The sequence below is a fragment of the Opisthocomus hoazin genome, chromosome 5 (genome assembly GCF_030867145.1).
Source record: "Opisthocomus hoazin isolate bOpiHoa1 chromosome 5, bOpiHoa1.hap1, whole genome shotgun sequence".
Classification (NCBI taxonomy): Eukaryota; Metazoa; Chordata; class Aves; order Opisthocomiformes; family Opisthocomidae; genus Opisthocomus; species Opisthocomus hoazin.
The window spans coordinates 36158819-36181164 of NC_134418.1; the positions used below are offsets into that span (position 1 = coordinate 36158819).

General features: G+C 38.3%; 1 protein-coding gene across 1 annotated transcript in view; it reads right to left on the minus strand.

Moving 5' to 3' along the window:
• The window catches only part of ANKRD50 (ankyrin repeat domain containing 50), a 52151-nt gene that overhangs the window by 15797 nt on the left and 14008 nt on the right, over window positions 1–22346 (minus strand). The window contains exon 3 of the mRNA XM_075420947.1: window positions 3946–4175. Coding sequence (XP_075277062.1) covers window positions 3946–4175 — 230 coding nt within the window. The remainder of the gene's footprint in view (window positions 1–3945; window positions 4176–22346) is intronic.

A 22346-nucleotide genomic window follows, 5' to 3' on the forward strand; every position in this document is an offset into this window, starting at 1 on the left:
ATTCTTTTTTTTGAAGCAATCTTTTCTGAAGTGGTCTCATTATGTTCATTTTCTGGAACGGCAGTTAATGAGAAGAAATTCAGTTCCAAATCTGGCAACTGATTTGATCTGGCGATTCAGTAATAAGACTACCTGAGTAGCTTCAATTACCAAACAGTTTGAGTTTTCTGGGTGCATACAAGCCAGTCGGCTTTTTACTGTGATTTTTACTGTAGTTCTCTAGAGGTTTCACATTTTTGCTTATTTTTTCATTTTAGGAAACGCTAGAAGAAAAACAACCCTCCACATCTATTCAAACCAGAACCAGCAAAGAGCAGAAATATGAGAAAGACTTATGCTCCCAAGATTTCTAATCCAGAATAAGTCTGGATAAATATCAGCTCTTAAAAATATCTGGCTGTCTAGAACTGAATGATAGATAAAAGGAAGAGTGAAAAATAAATGACAGATTGTTTGCTTTTGCCTATGTACAAGTAGGTGAATGAAACTGAAGCTGCCTCTGAGACTAAACTGAAACCTTTCACGTTCACTTTCGATTCTTTTTATCATAGTTTCCAGTGTCTTTCTGGTATCTAACATTAACTTTATGGAAGCTATGGCTTCCTGAGAAGTGACATCTGCATGGGTTGTACCACACCGGTGCACTCCTGCCTCATGCATGAGAGGGAATTCTTTGGATGAAGAATATCAGTGTTTAATTGAGTGGTATAATCAAGCCAGATGCCACAGATATTTAATTTTTGTGTGTAGCAAAAAAGAAGAAATTAAGTAAATGCCTATTAAAAAAAGGCCTCTTTAAACCAATAAATGGAGCATTTGTACATATGCACTTCTGTCTATTCACCTTTATGTTGTTAATGAGAAACTATCCGCTTTTCACTCAACCTTTTCTAAATAATATTGCCCGATTTCAAAATGCCTGAAGTTTTTAAACTAATATGATGAATTTTTAAAAAAGTAATTTATTTTTGTAGGAACAACGGCTATGCTTTCAAGATCTAGCCTCATTTTAGAAGAAGCATTTTGATTAGCTAATTAACTGAAGCATAAAAAAAAATTGTATATTGTGTGCCACTTTCAGTTTAGAAGGCTTTTTCAGTTATTTACAAATACCAGGAAACATCATCTAATATTGTAACACAAAGATTGGAAAGACTGTGTTTAATGTAGCTGTTTGACTGCCCATACTTGTAGTCAAATGATAGCAAATGATGATGTGGGAGACAACATGGATAATTACAGACACAAGACAGAACTGTTAAATTTAGGGAAAAAGTCTGTAAGAAAAACAAACAGGCATGTTGCGGCAGCTGGTGACAGTGCACACAGAAGAGAAGGCAGGAGGACACGCATTATCTTCTGTTCCCCTCCTATTTTACTCAATTAGCTGGCTTTTGCTCACTGTGGAGGGTGACCGCAGGCTCATGCAGGCATCATTTTACATTTGGTTCATATTTTTGAGGTTGTCTCTGCAGCCACAAGAGGCAAATTTGTTGTTTTTTTTGTTGTTTTGATTTTAATTAATGAAAGCTGAGAATCTGAGTTAGGGGAAAAATCCATAGCACATTGTGCTACTAGAGAATCTGGGAATACAGAAGGGCCCAGAACACAAGCTGCAGCAGATGCAGGCACAACTATTCAACTTTCATAAATAAGTCACCAACAAAAGTGAAGGAACAAAAAGGACCAGAATAAACACCCCTCCTCCTTTTCCCATTCTTAGAGTGGTAGGGATGATGTATTCACCACTGGCAGCAGCAAGATGACAGTGAACGAGAAAGACTGGACACCCTCTTCCATGTCATCACTGGTTTTGGCTAGGGAGATGCTTGCAGAACTCTCATCTCTACTGGATGCCAAAAAAAGCATCGACAGGACCACGCCACTGCAGCAATCCTGCTCCCAGTCATCAGTAACACTTTCTGACAAACAGGTTTAGCTCTCATTTCAGAAGATATCTGGAGGAAGTTTTCACTGCCTGAAAATTTTAAGAGCAAACTTATATAAACTGATTGTAAAAAAATATTGGTTAGTATCTACTTTATATCATACTCTACAATTTTTAGCAGAAAAAACTACAGATAGGACGCTTTTTCCTAAAATAGCCCTGAAAGGATTCTTACCTTTCTCACTAAGTTACAGCTAAACTCTTTTTTTTTTTTTTTTTTCCAAATTAAAGAAACACATTTGAAGAAAAAGTACAGTGATTATATTATTGTTACAGTTGCAAACACTTATTTGCTGGGAAATTGGAAGTATTAGAAATTCAGTACAATAGTGTCCTCGGGTGCAGCACACACTTTTATTTCTTCCGACATGAGTGCAAAAAATACTTCTTGCTGATCACGAATTCTGCCTGCCCACCAATTAAATAGCTTTATAAATTGGCTCGGCTAAAAGCAAACATGCAAATACCACAAAGCAGCATCAGAGTTTGCCCCAGTAGAAGTGTTAATGACAGTCTATCCATTTCAGGCTAGAACCAGAAAACAAATCAACATTATCTAAAGTTTTACCACACAAACTTGCAACGTATCTGAAGTTAACAGCAGCCTCAGACACACTCCTCACATCCTCACTATACCTTTCACAAACTTGAATACTGACTGTAAACAGGAAAATCATCCAACACTGTATTAAGCGGGCAGCTGTTGCATTGACTGTAATGTCAGAATTTTCATTCATAATGGAAAACACACCACTTCCTCCAAACAGACCCTAAAATTTCTTCTCAATTTGTATCCAGTTATTTTGGGATTCTTTCTTTGCTGTACCTTTTCCATAGCGAAGATGGGATTATAATATCACAAGCCAATTTCCTTTATGCTATTCATCAAGTAATTCTCTGTGGAAATGAGAAATTAACTCATTCAAATTAAATTAATTTTAAAGGCATATCCATTAGTTCTGCTGATTTTTCCTGTCAGGAATTCCATCTGGAAATATACTTAGAAGACAACAACAATTTTTTAGGACTAGTCTGAAACACTATATGATTCAACAGAAAGGAAACAGAACTGCTCTGAAGCAAGTTTTGCCTGTTTTTTTGGCAACGACAATGTATTTAATCAGCCAAGCTCAGACAAAACTATTCCCATATGAACATCCAAAGAAGTCCTGTGAAGCTACCCCAAAGTTTCCTTTAGCTCTCACATACTCCCAAATACCAGTCTTCATGTCTGCCACTGATTAATACAGTACTTCATTCCAGAATGCAATTATCTCACTGACCTTTTGCCACTGTGGAAACGAGCAAGCCTATGGGTCTATGTTCTATAATCACATTTTTGTCGTAATTGTGTCCTTAAAACACACAGGCTTTATACACAGGCCTGGAATTCAGTCTAGATATTGCCCTTTATTAAATTTCAGAGAACTTCCAGTAACAATGTCATTATAGTGAAGAAACATTCTCATGACAGTAAAGTCTGGATCAAGAAGCTGTATAGAATTTTTTTACTGTGCAACCTTTTCCAGAAGTCTGCTCCAGGAATCCACATCTACATTGTTCCCCTCTCAAGCCCCACCTTCAAAGGTTATTCCCAGCTTTCCGAAAATAAGGGGAGAGATTCTCATGGGAGATGAAAAAACGTCTTTTGAGGTTGTAAGGCATGGGTGTATGCAGCCGACATACTTATGTACTTACACATCACCTACAACATTTCAAAGTCTTTTAAAACTAGCAAAGCAAGAGGAAAACTCTCAGCAGCCATATTCTTTGCAGATGTATTGCAAAGACAATTTATCTCTGAAATACTTGGCTGATTTAAGCTTCCAACAGTCCTCAGTAAACTGGAATGTGTGTTTTTTAGAATTACCTTTTTTGCGATTGCCATTTTTTAGAACTAAGCAAGCATGAACAGTTTCCGCCATCACTGAGTCTTGTAAATACCACGTCCTAGTTACAGGCGCAGGTGACAAACACTTCCTACGCTCTGTACTCACCTGTAAACATTTTTGTAACAGCTTTACTCTGTTTGCGGGCAGAACACAGGAGGAGCAGCCAGGGAGGGAAGAACTCAAAGTGGCCAGCTAAAAGCTCCGCTATTGTCCCAGATAAACTTGTAGAAGTCTGTTCGCCTTCGGAAACATTACAGCCCTCGTCAACCGAATCTACGAGCAGGAAGAGGCTCTGCTGTGGGGGCTTCATCCCCAAGAGAGGGAGCAGAATGCACCTGTATGGAACATGAAACAAAACCAGTATTTTAAATACATTTAACATTACAGTCACTATCCTATAATGTTGAAGCTATGATCAACTTAAAATGCAAAGTTATTTTTTGAACAAAGGAATTTTTTAAACAGTTACCACAGAAAATACTGAGGTAGACTAAACTAACAGAAATAGAGACAGTTTGAACAGCCAGTGATGTAATTATTGCTTAGGCAATAGTACTTTTTAATGAACTGATCATTTATAACAATACTTTAAAATGATGTAATGTTGTTGAAGGCTCATTGGAAGACTTGGAAAAATGCTGCCTCACTAAAAAAGCTACTTGGCCTAAAGTTTAAGAACTTCACTATTATTGTCACTGCCAGAGTTGTTGTTATTGCTTATCAGAAACTAATAGTGAACAACAGTTGGTCCAGAAACAAAAGTCTAAATAAAACACACATGAAATATTGTAACTCAAAGAGTTCACGTTTGAATGAATAACAGTTTTACAAAGAACAGAGTTTCTGCCATACAGTCACAAATAACATGCAAATTTATTTAGTAGCAGATTGGGGCATTTGATAGTGACTTTGATGTATTGGTTTTTATTTATATTGAAGTTGCCAAATCTTATTGCTGGAAAAGGATTATCTGCATCCTCAGCATGCTAGCATCTATACCAGTGAATCTGATTGTGTAGGTAAAAATATCAAATTTGCAAGTATTGTTGCCACCCTTAATGGTACTCCTTAAAAATATATCTAACACTGCACTTGCATGTATCTTCAAATAGCTACTACATAAAACTGTCATGCATCTATCCATTATTTCCATGCTACGCTACTATTTTCAGGGAAGCTTCGTAATGATTTAGGCCTGTAAGTTTCCCTGACTAAATTATCTTTAAATACATTTGTCAAGTAAACTTTGACTTTATAGTAAAAAGATTCAAAAAAAATGAAATGAGGTGACAAAAATATGTATCTAACAGTTAACTCTCCTTTGTAGATTTCTTAATTGCACATGTTTGGAAGGCATGGACATTGTAAGTATTATTAGTTTTACTCAAGACCATAATAATATTTTTTCATCTGTTTTACTAAACAAATTAATCTTCAGCAGACTTTGGTCAATACGTTATTACCTACCAAGCATTCAAATTGGAATACAGGCAAATCTTGTGGATAACGGAAGAACGCAACCCACTTCAGAAATGATTTGTAAGCCCTGTTAGTGGAAAGTTTGTTATTTTCTGGTTTTCTGACTGAGCAAAATGCAAAATGGAAACAGAGTGGTTCACCTTTCATGTCTGACAGTAACAGCAGAATCTAGTGGAGCAGACCGGTGATCGCACTTGGAGAAGTTTCCCCAAAGGTATAATAAGGAAATACAAAACGCTTGTGTTCTGAAGGTATTCAGTACTAAATGGATTTTAAATCCCTAACACTGCCCCGACCTTTTTTTTTTTTTTCAGGTGCACAAACTACAGAGAATGCTTTGGTACTTCCACAGCTACTCTTTCATAAGATGCCTGAAGTACAACTAAAATCACTGTTCACTAAGCTGGGAAGGTAAGCAGTTCCCAATTTACAGAACAGGAAATTAAAGCAGCCATACGGTTAAAATTACTTTCCTAAGTGATGCCAATCCCACAATGAAAGGAGGCAGTTGGAAATGACCACATTTTCCACCCCTTCCCCCACCACAATGCTGCGCTACCCCCTCAGCTATTTATGTCAAGGCATTTTCCCTGCAACGCTTCTTTTTCTATCAAAAACAAATTTCTTTTCACAGAGTTCTCTACATGAAACTACTTTGAGTATTAATGTTACTATGAGATATGAAGAAATGGTAATGGTAAATTAAAATCGCACTTAAAAAAAAAAGTCTGTGTGATCCTAACAAAATGCCTAAACAATATCTTTGGAGCATCCAACAATGTTCTTGTTTCAGTATTTACCTGCTGGGAACACCACCAAGCAAAGTTAACTGTCACGTCTGGGAAAAAGTCCCAAATCATTCTTCTTAATTCCCGCAGTATGTAGCAGTAGGTTGCAGGAGGTCAAATCACAAGGTTCACTCTGCCTTTAAACAGGGTTGAAAGCAGGTGTCTAAGGAATAATGTCAGCACCGGGCAAGCACTAAACGACATTTATCCCAGAACTCTCTGGGACCGCAGCAAACAGTGCTTCCAGGGACTTGCTGAACTAGAGATTCAGTCTTTGCATTTAACATCACTTAACTGACCACACTTCCACAGGTTTGTCCAAGTCTTCTACAAACCGATTGAAGCCCCCGGCACCCACAAAATCCTGCGGCCAGGCCTTCTGCAGCTTAGTTACACACTGCATGAAAAAAATCACTTCCTCCTATAGTTTTAAATCCCAAACATCCTTGTTTCATTTGATACCCTTTTGCTTCTGTGCTGGAATGATGCCATATTCACCTTCTCCATGCCATTTGTAACCTTCTGAGTGTATCACAGCCTCACGAAGCCCTTTCTTTCCAGGCAGAAGAGTCCTAGCATATTGATAGTGCTTCATAAAAAGCTATTCCACAGACCCTTGTCTCCCTGTGCTCTTTTTTCCACTTCACAATACTTGTAATTTTGAATCTTAATACAACTTAAATTCCACTAGGAAAAACACACGGATGTGTGTGTGTGTGTGTATATATATATATATATATGCATATAAGAAATGAGAGAGAAGTGTGGCATTGACAAGACATTGATAAGGCTTTCTGTCAAAGTGCCCTTAGAAATCATTTGATAAAATGTCCGAGAAGAACAGAAGTTTGTGTTGAGTTCAGAGTAGATGTCAAGTAACATAACAGTGAAACTTTTCAGAGATGGTAAGTGCTGTGCTAAGTTGCCAGAAGCCACGTCATGTTTACCTTCACAATGTGACTCGGTAATTCCACTCCCCTATGATTTCTTGCTTGCATAGGAAAATTACATAAATCAACACAAATTAACAATGTCTTAAAGCACCGTAAATGGCGATTCATCTACAGACTGTTGTAACAAATTGCTTAATTTGCAGAGTATCTCTCAAAAGATTAGAAGCTGATTTTCTTTACCTTCTGAAAGGATAATAGCTTCATCTTTATAACTTTTATATTCAATACAGATATAAAAGTGGTTATCACTACAGAAGATATCTGAAATAGAAACCGTAATTTAAAACAACAAAATTAATTAGTAAAAATGCGAAATCTCTAAAGAAAACAGCACAATTAGGTATTTTAAATTATGGAATTCATTTTAATGGCAATATAATGTAATGACTTCTTTATGCAGAGCTAAGATGTTTTACATGCTCTCTAGCAAATAAAGAGTCCTCAGAACAATGAGCCATCCCACAGAATTCTTCAGGATTGCTACTGAGTTGACTGAACCCACACAAACATGATTTCCCACATATGGAAGGAATATATACAGGCTATGCTGAAGTTCTGCTTATGATCAGCCTTGAGATTTTTAGACTGGATCCACAAAAATATGAAGACACAACAGAATAAAGCAGAAAGATAACGGTGTTGTCCACAAGGGCTAAAAAGAGTCACAGTGGAATGCACAGACTTGGTAAAAAAAAAACCCGACAAACACGCATACCTAATAACAATTAATGAGTGGTTCTAGTAGCAAAAGAAGTTATAAATCCTAGTTTCTTATATGTTCCTCGTATTTGTCTCAGGTGTATAGGAAATTCAGTTATGTCCCCACATAAACTGTTTGATGCCTGTTACAGCGTGAATGTAGCTTCTCCCTGAACAGGCTCCCTTTTCTCTATCCAGCTGCTAGCATTCCCTACTGACAAACACACAGAACAAGTATATAGAACTCATCTCCTAAGCAAGCCAGAAGAAGCAAGGAAACAAAAGAAGAGAACAAAACAAAACAACAAACCCCTCTCCTCTCCATTTGTTAGAGTCCAAGTGTTGCTACTTTGAGTAAAACACAAAATACTCCAAATTTCATGACAGAAATGACTCATTTTGAAACCTGCTTAACTACTACAACAGCTCTTACCTTTCTTTTTCTACATCAGTATGACAATTCTACAGCAAACTGCCTTTTGAATCATCTTCTCGCCAGTTATAGCTTAGCACTTGTATTTCAGTTACAGCCACTGATGCCAAGAACCATCCCAGAGGTCTGTGCTGGAAATGTACAAACTGGTCTTTTCAAAGAAAGTTTGTAAAAAAGCAGACAATACCATTTCTTTGCTTTCTGCTCCTGCTTTTTTTGCAAATGTTTCTACACTAGATTCCTTGAGCAAATTCACCAGGTATCTGTCATATTGCTGATCCCTGCATATTAAGCTAGCCTCTTCCCCCATCCTTCCTTCCCTAATTATTGAGGGGTTGACTTTACCTCCTTATTTTAAACTATTTGATGCCTCCAAACATTTTTATTCAGAGCAAACTATCTCTGTAAGCTACAGCTAGGGAGCCAGCTTCAGGATTCATACTGAAGGAGAGCACACACCCTGCATTCTCACCAAAGTGGAATGCGAAACTGATTTTGCATCCACAGACCAAAACCGTAACATTTTCACCAGCGTTAGGGAGTACAGCCTACTGTCCTCTTCCAAGCTTGGCTGCTACTGTCACTGAGCCTGCGGTCAGCCTCCAAAACAGCGTAAATGCAATGAGAGCGGTACAGCTCCCTGAAGCACGCAAGAAGCACGTTTTCACTCCAGCTACTTTATGCTCCGACTTTGCAGATGTTGTCCTCCACACCCACTCTCCCTCTGTAAGTTTTTCCTCCTGTACCAAGAGAATGGCACTAAGCTGTGTGCTGCTTCTGGTCTGGAACATGCGTAACGTTATCACTCTCAATGTGGCTGTATCTGCTGTTTGGGTTGTATTTTTTACTGTTGCATTTTGTCAGGTTGGAAAGAGCCATCTCTCACTGGCAGTGCTGCAGGTTAAAAAACACCACTACAGGACATGAGCATAAGGAAAGTATGGCAAATATCCCAAATGGATTTTTAAAAACAGTGCTAAGTGCTCTGAGTGATATTTATTGCTGTCAGGTAAGGCTCCCCTTATGCTCTACTTCAGCTCATCTGTCTCTCTGGTTTTGGGAGTTCTGAAATGTTAGGAAGTTGCATTCTCCTGCTTGAGTTCACCAGCGCCTCGCTGCCAAGGTCCCTGCAGAACATCTTCATTCCTAAAGACTATTCGCACCTCGAAAAGGAAAGCAGTATTCACTGTTAGTGAGACAACTATAAATACCACATACTAAGTTATTATTAGTGCCACTATTCTGTGTCACAAGAAACAGTAGTGCCAGTAAGCGATCACAGAGAATAACAGAAAATAGCTGCAAACTCCATGTGAATTGTAATTCCTTGAGGATTATAAACATATGCTGAAAAAATGTATTCATAATACCTCGGATGAACAGGCTTGGCGATTACTAGCAACATGATGGAGCTCATCAACTGGTATCAGCAATTGAGGTTACATCGAGTTTTGCCTAGATTTATTATGCTATTGGCAAAAATTTGCCAGTAGAAGTTCATAAAACATTCACCTTACATGAGAGACAACACAGTGTTGTCCTCTGTATGAGATCTGAATGCCTCACAGAGTTTACAAGGAAATTGCTCATTTCATCTAAAGAATTATTGAAGATTAAAGTAATGGAGGAACATGTCTATACATATTAGATGAATATCTTTTATATATTTAATTATAAAGAGTTTAGCAATACCTAGCACATAACAAAATAGACAACTCTTCAAACACTAGTCTCAGTCTTTGCAAAGGCAAACTAACATCTTCCTTCTTATGGGTGGTTTACAACATGATCTATGACAGCAGTTTACCATCTAATTTTAAGACACTCATTTCCATTTATGTTGCATCAGAAAACACAGAAAAATGAAGTACATAGTGAAACTGTAAATAAGCCAACTATATTTACATAATATTGTAGTAATTTTTGCCAGCAGTATAAGTAGTAGTGGGATTTTTGCCTAAAAATCACACACAGAGACCTAGCAGAAATCCTAACCAGTAAGTGGAAACCTGATGCTGCCTCTGCCAGCTGTGAACCGGGTGTAGCAGGAGCTCCACCTTCCCCAGCCCGCTGCTGGGGGACACACAGGGCAGGAGGTGGCTTTCTCGAGCAGTTAAGAGCTGCAGGCACCGCATGACAGGAAAAGGGGAAGGAATTACGTTACACAGGCATTAGAGGGGAGCCCAGGCCACTACAAGATACTTAAGGACATAATAGGGTTTTCACTACTTCCACTGCTCATGGAATAAACATAAAAGCTTTAAAATGTGTAAGAATAGAAAACAAAATGCAAAACTCCACATTTTTTTAATTGTCTGTACTTAAAAAATTCTCCCAAGTGACAGCAAACACCCCACCTTGCTCCCCACTGCCTCATAAACTTACAGACACATGTTCATTTGTATATTATAATAATCCAGGGGTTGGCTAGCAGAATATCATCTGTTCATGCTATCACCGTGTGTGTCCCCCAGTTTCTCATTTGCACTTAAAAGCATGAAGCCAGTGACGATAAGGCTGTTAAAGACTGTTAGAAGCTTCAGCAAAGACAGATGTATACTAATAGCTGAATTTTTCTCTTTGTTTTCCAAACTGCACATGGGGCACAAATCACAATAACAGAAGAAAAAGTAAATTTCACTGTCCTGCTGGTCAGCTGATAAAATATTACCCTCTTTCCGAGAAGACTTTCAGCAGCTGTATTGACACAGAATGAAGAAACAGAGCATCTTTACAAATTACTTGCAGTACTGTTTGTAGATTAGCGAGTTTTACTTTGTCCTATGACAAGGCATTTATGTCTTATGGATGACTGACAGTAAACAGTTTATTTACCTGCCTCAATGCATTCTGGCTAATGATTAAAAGGGAAATTCTAATGGTCAAGTCCAACAGCTGCTTTCTGTATCATATCACCCCAATTCTTGGCACTATATACATGCATAATACAGGCCTTTGCTTCTTACTAATCACCCAGCTGCTCCTACTGGTAGTAACATCCTGAAAACTATACACATAACACCCTTCACCAACAGCAGAAATATTTGAGAAATACAAGGGCTGTGAAGCATAGAACACTTCTACACTTAAAAAGCTGCGAAGTAAAACATATGGCTAAGTACGGCGAAAGCAAAGTGACCCAGTTTGATGTGTGCACACCTGTGTACATAGTGACGGATTTGATCAGGTTATTGAGGTACTTGTTCTGTAATTTTTCAACGTGATAAAGTGTACTGCAACTGATTACGACTTTCTGACAAAGTGCAATACTGGAATACCCACTCATAGACTACAGTATAATATAGATTATTGTTTCTAGTAAATTATTTATTTACAGGCTGCACAGAAAGACAAAGGGGCTCTAGCAGTTCTACCCAACTACAGTTAGTCAGGAAGAGGCAGAAAACAGAAAACAAAACAAAAAAAACCAAACCCTAAGAATCACCTGTTAGGAAAGCTGTGGGTACAGCATGTGGATGTCAGTTTAGGGTCTGGTCTCTTCAGAAGCAGTGAATTAGAAACAGCAGGCAAGTCTTGTGCAATTCAGTACCTGATTTTACAACGTCTTGTAGCAATCTGAACTTTACCTGTAATTTTAAAGCAGACTTGCAGTCCCACATGGACAGCACAAAAGCTAGCTCCAGGGCACCAGGCCAAACAAAAGTAAAGTTTGTCGTAGAACCAGTGCCACCGGTCACACATAAACAGAGCATGGTGGACCCCTGTGCATTGATTAGAGACCTCCTACTGTTTCATACAAATATGTAGGTGATTTTTGTCTGTAAAGCATTGCCAGCAGATCTACTGGTAGATTTACTCAAAATCTCAAAAAATATAAACGCTAAGAGCAAATATTTTGTGTAATAGCTGGACTGCCTAGAACAGTTTGCAAACAACTCACCTGTTACAAAGGACAGACAACTGTAGCTGAAAACCATTCACACCTGCTACCATGAGCAGGCTGACTATTTTTAAATAGAATATGTTTGCCATATGTACTAATGTATAAAATATGTTCTACACTACTTGGAGGACAGTACAGGAAACAACGCAAACATTTTTTCTGAACTCGTAATATAAAATAGTAATTTATTTATTTAGTAATAGGGGAGACCTTATTGCTCTCTTCAGCTACCTGAAAGGAAGTTGTAGTAAGGCAGGTGTTGGTCTCTTCTCCCAAGTAACTAGCAATAGGACAAGAGGAAATGGCCACAAGCTGCATCAGGGGAGGTTTAGGTTGGATATTGGAAAAATTTCCTTACTGAGAGAGTGATCAGACATTGGAACAGGCTGCCCAGGGAAGTGGTGGAGTCACCATCCCTGGAGGTGTTCACAAAAACGTGCAGATGTGGCACTTCAGGACATGGTTTAGTAGGCATGCTATTGTCGGGTCGATGGTTGGACTTGATGATCTTAGAGGTCTTTTCCAACCTGAATGATTCGATGATTCTTTAATTTATTCTACTCAAACTCTCCCAGTTGTTTTTTAGTGATAGCGAGGCCATCTAGTCCACTTCCCCGCCCACAGCCACTTCTGCACCTGTCAACCCTGAGATACACGAGTCTAGGCACTCCTAAAGTCTTCCATTGACCACTACTCTGTCTCCCCAAGCAATTTATTCCAGTACATTAATATTCTTATAACTGGGAAACTTTCCCCTTCTCCCTGTGTCTAACCTTAACCTGTCTGCCCACAATTTAAACTTTGTACTTCTTGCCCTATTACATGTGTCCCATAGATAACACATGGGTCACTACAAGGAAGCCAGCAGTATCCAAAATTTATAACCATTTTTTCTACTCAGTCAGCCAGACCATTAAGGAATACACTGAAGAGAGACAGATGCAGGACAGACCTCTATGAAACCCAGCATGATGCGCTATGTCAGTATGAAAATGAACTACAGATAATTACTCTCCAAATACAGTTACTAAACCCTTTTTGCATGCAGCCAAATACAGTTCCACCTTACACACAGCCTGTTTGCACAAGTCTCATGTAAGCATTGAAGCCTTCCCGGAGTCAAAATTGACATTTATGGTTATTCCTTAACCACAAGGACAACTACTCTGTCTCTTACAAAAAGAGGTTAGATTAGATTTGTCAAACCAAACCAGGCCATACTGTGTTAGCTGTTTTTCAACTCTTTGTTATCTTCCAGCTGCATGCAAATAGTTTGCCTCATTATTAGTTCCAGCATTTTTCAGTTCAATTGACACATTTCTAATTCCCCAGCACATTTTTGTCCCTCTTTAAAGCATGGCACTAAATATACATCTTTCTCTTTCAAGTCTGAATATTCAGCCATCCTGATAAAGATAACCTGTCCTTTGAAGTTCATAGGCTGAACAATTTGAAAACACCTCACCTATTCTATGTGTTTTGGTTTTTTTGTCCAAGCTATGTTCTGCCGTAATTTTGGAAGTGTTCAAGGCCAGGCTGGATGGAGCTCTGAGCAACCTGGTCCAGTGGAAGATGTCCCTGTTCACGGCAGGGGGGTTGGAACCAGATGATCTTTAAGGTCCCTTCCAACCCTTACCTTTCTATGATAATCTTACTTCTTTGCTACTAGCTTTAATTATGTTAGCTGACTGCAAAATTACTTTTTAAGAAAGGGCAATATAAACGAGCATTGAACGTTTTAGCTTTCTCAGTGCTATCAGTTTTTCCTCCCCACTGAACAGCAGGCCAACACTTGGTGGATATTGTCTTCCTTCTGCTAACGTATGCATGCAATTACTTCTTATTACCAAACAAAACACACTTTGCAGGAAACAGTGTACCTTGAACTTTCAGTTTTGCCCTCATTTCCACATTACTCTCTTACTTTCATATACAGCCGTTGATCTTTCTTTCTGCAGTCTTCCTTGTAATGTTTAACACATGAATGATGAGGAGCTCGGTTTCACTAAATTGGACACTGAATATACCGCTTTGAGACTTCAGTCTTCTTTACAGCTACTTTGTTTCTTTCATTATACTGGTCTTCAGCAGATCTTACCCACAAACCATCTGAGATTACTAGTATCTCCAAATCCACTGATTTTAATTTCTCCTCCTCTTGTAAGCATCCTGCATTTACGATCATTTCATGGTCACTATCTCCAAAACATGCCTTTCATTTTCTCAGCTAGTTCCTTCCAATCTGATATCTCTTCCCACTAGGTATCTTCTTCTCTTTGACATTAGAAATATAGTCACTGACAGGCTCCTGCTTATATCTTGCTTTCCCAGCTGATGTTCATCTAATTATTTTGTTATCAATTTTTTCAACTATATAGACATTATCGTGCAAGTTCTATGCCTTGGATAATTCCATTTGTTATCGTAAAAAAAGCTTAATCTTGCTGGTTTGATAAACCATCTGTACGGTTTATTCTAGAACCACAAGCAAGAATACGACATACAAAGCAACTCCAAAACAAGCTACAATTTTTTTTAAACATACTAGTTATACGAGTTACCCTGACAGATCTGTAGAGCATCTAAATCAACTTTGACTGTGTACTAATATTTCTAGTTCTGCCTGTTTTCCCCATACCTTTTTTTCCCCTTAGTATAAAGACACCTAAGGCATTTGATTAACTACCTCACTTCTCTTCCTCTTCGTCTGTCCCATGACCCTATATGAATAACCCTATTTCCTCTCCTAACTCCACCCCCAGTTTTTGAGCCATTGCTTACGTTGCTGTTATTCGTATTTACCCCTGGGATGTGTCATCCACCAGGTGTTGTTTAAAAGCTCTCTTTTATTAGGGTTAAGAAAAATCACTGCTTTTCTTTGAATTAAGCATCAATTAAATTCTCATTGTTTGTTTCTACAATTCAATCTCAAAAAAAAAAAAAGAAAAAGGTAGGCGTCATCAAAGAAAGCCCACTTTACATCAAATGCATGAGATGAAAGTATCAAATCAGGCTCACTGAAAACTATTATTAGTTGAAAAGCACCTTACTTTCCACACCTGTAAAGTTAGGATAATAACTTACTTCGTAAACATTCAGCAGTCTGTTGTTGAAGTGCAACATGTAAGAGTTTGCTACCACAATAAGAAAACTAACAAGTTTATATATCCAACAATGTATTATATTAAAAAAGTTTTAAGTCGTTTATGAAATCAAAGATACAAAGTGAAATACATAGTCTTTTCAGCTTTCCTTATTAACCACCTGGTTCCTCAGCCATATAAAAATTAATACTAATTTGTTAAACGAAAATATATCTTCTATGAGCAGTGTTATCTGAACATAGTAGTATACAATGGAATCAAAATTCTTGTAACGTTACAGGCATTTGAATTTGTTGGTATTATTCTACATTTTGGAGAGACAAAATCCATTTCTTCTGTTTCCATTTATGCAGAGCATAAACACAACTCAAGAAACAGGTATTGCTTTCCATCTATACCATGGTATTTGTTGACATAAGAGAAATGCTAGCCACAAAAAAGAAACAAAATACCCCCAGATGAGACACGTAAAAAACTGCACTGAATACATTTAGTTGTGTGGCTTTTGTCAGGCTATATTCTAGTTTACTGTCCAGCCAGCCTTATGTTCTGTTACTCCATGACCATGTAACAAGAGACAATGGCATAATGCACATGATACAAAACCAGTCACTTATTACTGCAGTTCAATCCCCAAATTAATTAGATTTTTCCTACGCATTTGATTCCAAAAGAAAAAAATACATTACTGATTGGGAATCACAAAGAAAAGGTGCTGCAGTGGCTATTTCAGCAGTCAGCTGTTTCTTCAGAACAGGGGGTTCTTGAATTGCCTACTTGGAGAAGCCAGGATAAACAACAGTATACATTCTGAAATCTTGATCATTTCCCTAATCAAGTTGCTCTATTCCTGCCTTTCTCATTTCTTGCACATCACCATAAAGCACCCCACACTTCAACTTGTTGAAATGATTGCAGGATTATACTGTCCAACCTCATTTTCAGATAATCCTCTGCACAAATACCAGATGAAAAGCTGTTAAGATTTTAGCTTACTAGTCAAGCACTTAAGACTGCTTCCCTCCTGCGTTTGCATTGCCACGTATCTTTTTCCATCTTATTTTCTCAAGTGAAAGGGACTATCCTAACCTTTAACTGCACTGTCTTAGTTGAAGAGGCAAGAGACGGAGCAACTTGCATGTGTCCCATTCAAAATTATTCTCCCATACTCCGCGAAGTAGAATCCACACCATATGTTCCTCATGCATCACTCTGAGTCCGTACTAGTCACCTTCTGGTTTGGGGTGTGTTCCTTCCCCTGATGCCAAGAAAATATAGTTTCTCTTAATTTTACTGTAAATCTCCCATTGATTCTTCCTATATCTTCTCTGTAATTTACTTTAAAAAAACATTGTTAGGTTAGCACCATGTGAACCTGATTCTATTATCTTATAGCAGTGATGCATTTAACTTTGGGACCAATTCTGTAGCTTTATAGTCAGTAAGATCTATGTTCAGCCTTACCTACAACAGAACAAGTGACAGAAACTACACTCTCCTTTTTTTTCCCCCCCCATAACAATTTATACACAAAATGTTTACTGTGGATGGCAGCTTTATCATAATTTAAAATAGAAGGAGGTACTACAGAAAAAAGTACGCCTGAAACCATAAAAGTCAAGCTTAATGTGAATGTGCAGTATTTGCTACAAGACTTCTGAGGAAAAATACAAACTTTTTTGTTCATTTTAAGAGAAAGTAAGTGGAATGAAGCTGAAGCAAAGGAAGTGGCAAAACTCTCCAATACAAAATAAAGCAACTGAAACCAAACTGATGCATACAACTGTCAATGGAATGCAGTGAAAGTTTATTCAAGTGTTTCTTGACTAGTCAAAACTAACATTAGTACTGCCATCACTTACACCCGTGCAACAGCGAGGCAACGTAACAAAAGAGTTCATAACATTCTTCTTTCTAGAACTCTTTCTGCTGTTGACTACTTCAGTTTCCATCTGGTAATGAAGGCAGAGTTGCCACTCCTTTGCTAATTTAGAGTAATTTACAATCATAGAGGACAATTTCTCTATTGCAGATCAGCTGCACTTTACCTACAAACACAGCTTTCTTCCAGTGTCCTGCTGAACTCTACTTCAAGAAAGCACAGAAACAGGATAGACAGCTTAGTGACTGGACCACACTCACCATGACTGCAGAAGAGCTAACGCAGCTCTGATTTGTTAATCAACTGCTTCAAGATGGAAATTGGGCTGTAATCCCATTCTTAACAGTTTTTCCTCATGAACTTCATTCATACCTGCCTGTTACTGTCATCTCTATACTCCTGGTATTTTCCTTAACCAACCTAGATCTTCTGAACAGTTTTTTGTTTCTTCCAGGACAACTTCACGATTCCTCAAACAACCTTAAACAAGATGCTGCTATGACCCCTTTCTCTTAATCTCTTATGTCTACTAAGATATCACGGATCTTTACCACATAAGCTTGCATTTGGGCAGCCAGTCGCTTATCTCCCCTTCTCCACACACACACACCAGTATTATGAACTCTTATTAGTACATGGCAAACTAAAAAACCAAGGAAAAGTCATCCTCAATGGGCCGTGGCCCAAAAGTCCACTCACGTACGATCTTTTATACCCAGATTCTTCCTCCCAGTCCCATCAATTTAAACATCATCCAAAACTGAGCTAAGAAGTTTGATCACCTTCTATCAAAGACATTTTGCTCCTTGCTTTGTGTGAAGATATCTGCAAACATGCAACAGAAAGGACTTTGATTGCAATTGTTTTGCCCCTTTCACTTCATCAGCTATGTAAATGCCCCCATTTCCCTTTCTTTTCTTGATCTCATTTTCAGTTGTTGTTTCATGCTATCCCATCACATTTTGATGTCATCAAGTGTACCAGGAACCTACCCACCTACATGCTTTGCAGCACCTCCTCTGCAATACCTTTGAACACTTAATTATTTTCTTAACTGTTTTCATCACACTTGTCTTTTTTCCTAATTATTTCTGTGCAGTAATTCTTCATTCATGAAGTGTTTCTGCATTAACTATTTAAAACATTCCCGCTCCTAGACAAAGACAGAATATTTCTCACCATTCCCAGTGTATCGTACACCTCATCATGCAAAAGAAACCGAAACCTCTTCAATGCATTGCTTCACTAACACTTTCAGAAGGTGATATTTCAATACTATCTTTTCCCAGTATATTAGACACACTAAGTCCTTTCTACTTTGCAAACCACCAAATCCTTTTCATTTTTTCATTAAAAAGGAAGAAAAGAAAAGAAACTTAAATCCTTGCACAAGCTATGAACATGTGCATAGAAAACTGGAGGGAAGGGAAATAATTAACAAGTGAGAATTACTATGAAGGTCCATCTAACTAAACAGCTTATAGGAAAACCTGTAAGGTTTAAGACTGAGCCACATAGATTAAAGGCAAAATGTTAATGCCTATAGAAGTATAAGACAAAAAGGTCTATGTAAGTTGTCATTATTAAAATGCCTTAGGGAAACTTTCTTATGGTAATTTAAACTGAAAAGGTTAAAACCTTAAACGGTATTATGTTCAGTCTGTATGCAGTGCTTCCATACAATGAAAGAAGAACATACAACTTGCTCTTGCAGAAACACTAACTGTTGCTATGTGACCCGTTAACTCCACAGATTTAAGGGAAAAGCCTAAAGAGAAACATGCCACAAAGCACTTAAGCTTCAGGCAATGCTCAACTTTCTAATCACACAGAAAGCACAGTGTTTTCTATGAAACCCAGCATCAGTTACACATTACATGTACATACCAGGAATTGGAAGCTCCGCGAGAGTCAAGATGCTCTCACAAGAGCAAGTTTATGAAGTGATGAAATACCAATTTACCTTCTGCAACTTCACTTTCACTGAGCTGGAAATACAAGCTGAGATGGCAGATTCTTTTTAACCTCTTAGAAAAATAGTTTCTCATCTCACCCATGAGTTGGTATGATTTTCAGTCGTTGTCCTGTGTCTATCATTTTAGCGTATAAATCACGTATATTATAGAGACTTCTAGTAAATACAGCATTTGTCTACATTTTAAATATTCAGTAACATGACAAATATGTAAATACTTATAAGTTAGCAGACTCCTACCACACAAAAATAGAAATTGGCACAGAACCTGTATTCACAATTACTTGAACTGTTGTAACTAGTAAGATACATTAAAGACAAGTAGCATTTCACCACACGTTTAGCGTTAATACACTGTAGTTCATGTCTTCTCAGCACACAATCACACAGGAGACAGTATTAAGGTGTAGCGTAATACATTTTTTTATACTGTTCCTTACTTGTTTCATACACTGCCTTGTTCACATTTTTTCTTCACTAGATCTCAAAAGATCTTTTGATCTTGAATGTATCAGCTTACATGTAGCTGCTTCCTGTAAAGAGTCATAAAAGTCTTTGTGCTGTGAAGTCTGCCTGCTATTTTTAATATTTTATGTCTCTCACTACACCATCACCACGTGCGATCCTCCTCAGTATGAGGACCAATCTACTAGGGAGCTAAAGCTGTAAACCCATCCAGTCTTTCTGATGAAGTCCATATGTGTAAACTTTTTTCAATTAAAAAGCACCTCAGCCACTTGATGTTGAAGGTACATATTTTTGACACAAATTCCTTCACCAGAATATGATACTAAAAACAAATTGTAATTATTTCATTATGATAAAGTATATAGTACTGTCAGTGATAAGAAGGGGTATGTGCCGCTTACGTTTGACAGCTAAGTTTTTTGAAAAGCAGAGACTTAAATAATTTCATAAATCTAGCCTTGTCATTCCAACACCCAGCTTCTGTGGAATCTCAAACTACGACTAGAAACGGGCAGAAGACTACATGGGAGAGACCACCAAGAGCCTCCCTTGCCAGACCCCTGCTCGCACCTCTCCTTTGGCATGCTGTAGGTGCTGCGATCTTGAACAACCCACCGATGCACCGCAGGAAGCCTACAAAAATGTTGCTAACATAAAACAACTTCATTTCTGAGTTTGCTTTTAACCAAAAACTGTTCTGACTCCTACTAAAAGGAGAATTTAATCTCGTACCAGATCAAGTCCTCTGAGCTAGGACCCAACCAGCTTCAGGATTCCAGTCAAGCATAAGTGAAAGACGTAGGAATGAACAAAATTCTGGGAAAGCACAGAAGTAGAATGCTGCATATTTACACATGTAAAACACTGCTCAGAAAACTTCCCTTTACATACAGAAAACTTCATTTAGCTAATAGATTTTTTTCATGTCACATTCTTAGGTGTGACCTCTGAGGAAAGACTAACAAGTTGGAATTATTTAGTTTAAAGGTGGTGTGAAAGAGAATAAAGCAGTATTCAAATATGTAAAGGGCTGTCTGCAAAAAAGAAAGAAAAAAATATTTTCTCCATGTCTCTAAAGAACACCTTAAGTAGCACCAAGCTTAGACTGTAGCAAGGAAAAAACCCTCAGGTTAAACATACGGAAATGTTTTTGTGACAAGAATTGTGAAGCGTAAGAGCAGATGAAGCAAGGATCTCTGAGAAACAGACTAGGTTTCTTCTGTCTGGGAAAGGAGGTGGACTTGATTTTCTGAGGTCCCCCTCCACAACCTTCTCTCTTGAGGCTGAAATCAGTCACTTGCACATTTGAACTTTACATGTGCTAAACTTCCAGTGTGTTTATTCATTTAACAACTTTCTTTTTTAAAGGGTCTTGTAAATTAATTAACTTTGCATTCAGATCTTTCTTGATATGAAACAGGATACAGTTAGTCCTTGGCTTTGTATCTACCATTTATAGCTCTACGAAATTAGAGTCTGACAAGACCTATGTTCACACCCTCCTTGTAACCGTCGCAAAGCTACAGCTACCAAGATTGCTCTGGAGCTGCAGAAGCAGAGGGAAAGGCGGTGCAGCAGTCCTTTCCAGACAAAAGGAGATCTGAGAAAAAGATGCAGATTGCTTCCAGACAGTCTTTGAGACTTGGGTGAGAATAGTCAAGGCACCTCTTTTCTATAAAAAGATTAATACTGAATTACTTATAGATAAATTGGTAGAAATCCCACCAGCTTTCGAGTTTCCAGTAGCCCAAGCTCAGGCATCTGTACCGTTTCCAAAATGCTGCCTCTCAGTATATCTTTTATTTCAATCCCTCCTAAGCGCATGGTAAAAACAGACTTTTACCTAATGCATTTCAGTTGAAAAAAATCAATATAAAAGCAAGAGAAAAGTAGCCCGAATATATCACGCTACCACCTCACACACTCCAGACCAAAATTCATACTTCTTATCATCACAGCAGTCACAGAACTTTGGGTACTGCAAACAGAAGCAGAAGGATGTACTACGGTCAATTCACTAGCGAGGAAAACACTTTACCAACTTGTACTTGGTAGTATCTAAGACTAACCCCTCCTGCTTCCATGAAATTCTGGATACTCTAAGTAATCTCTGGCCTCAGCCATTAAAGTGAATTTGCAACGTTCTGTTAGCTAAAGACAATAAGAAAGTAAACAGTTAAAAAAAAAATAAAAAAGAAGATACAAAGAAAAGGAAAGAACGAACAAGGAGCTGGCCTTCAACTTTCCAGATTTATTCAAAAAAACACTGAAGTTTTTGCAATTAAGAATAAGCTACTCCAGAACAGTGAAAAGCTCCCTAATTAACTGTTCAATAAAGCCTACAGAATCCATGATAATTTTAATTATATTACTGGCTTCAAAGATTGTACAAGGAGTTCCAAAAGGAACAGCTTCGTCACACTTCATCTGTTAGCACATGGAACAGGTTTGGAAATCGTGTTCTTTCATCTAAATGGCAAGAAAAATGGCATTTCGGTACTGTAGATTTGAAGTTCCTGGATGTTTTGGTTTCGGCTGCCGCCGGCAACAAAAGCGCCACGCGGCCGCCCCTCCCCCCGCCGGCGTGCGGAGGAGAATGGAAAGAAAGAGGCAGAAACTGGTGGGTCGGGATAAGGGCAGTTTAACAGAACAGCAAACAGAGGGAAAACAGGAACAACAACGATACAAATAAAGAGAAAACACAACCACGAACCGTACAACAGCCGCTCTCCCGAAACCGGACCGGCGCTGCGCCCGCCCCAAGCCGCGAGTGCGTTCCCGCCGCGCCGCTCCCCCCACCGGAACCCAGCGTGACGGCACA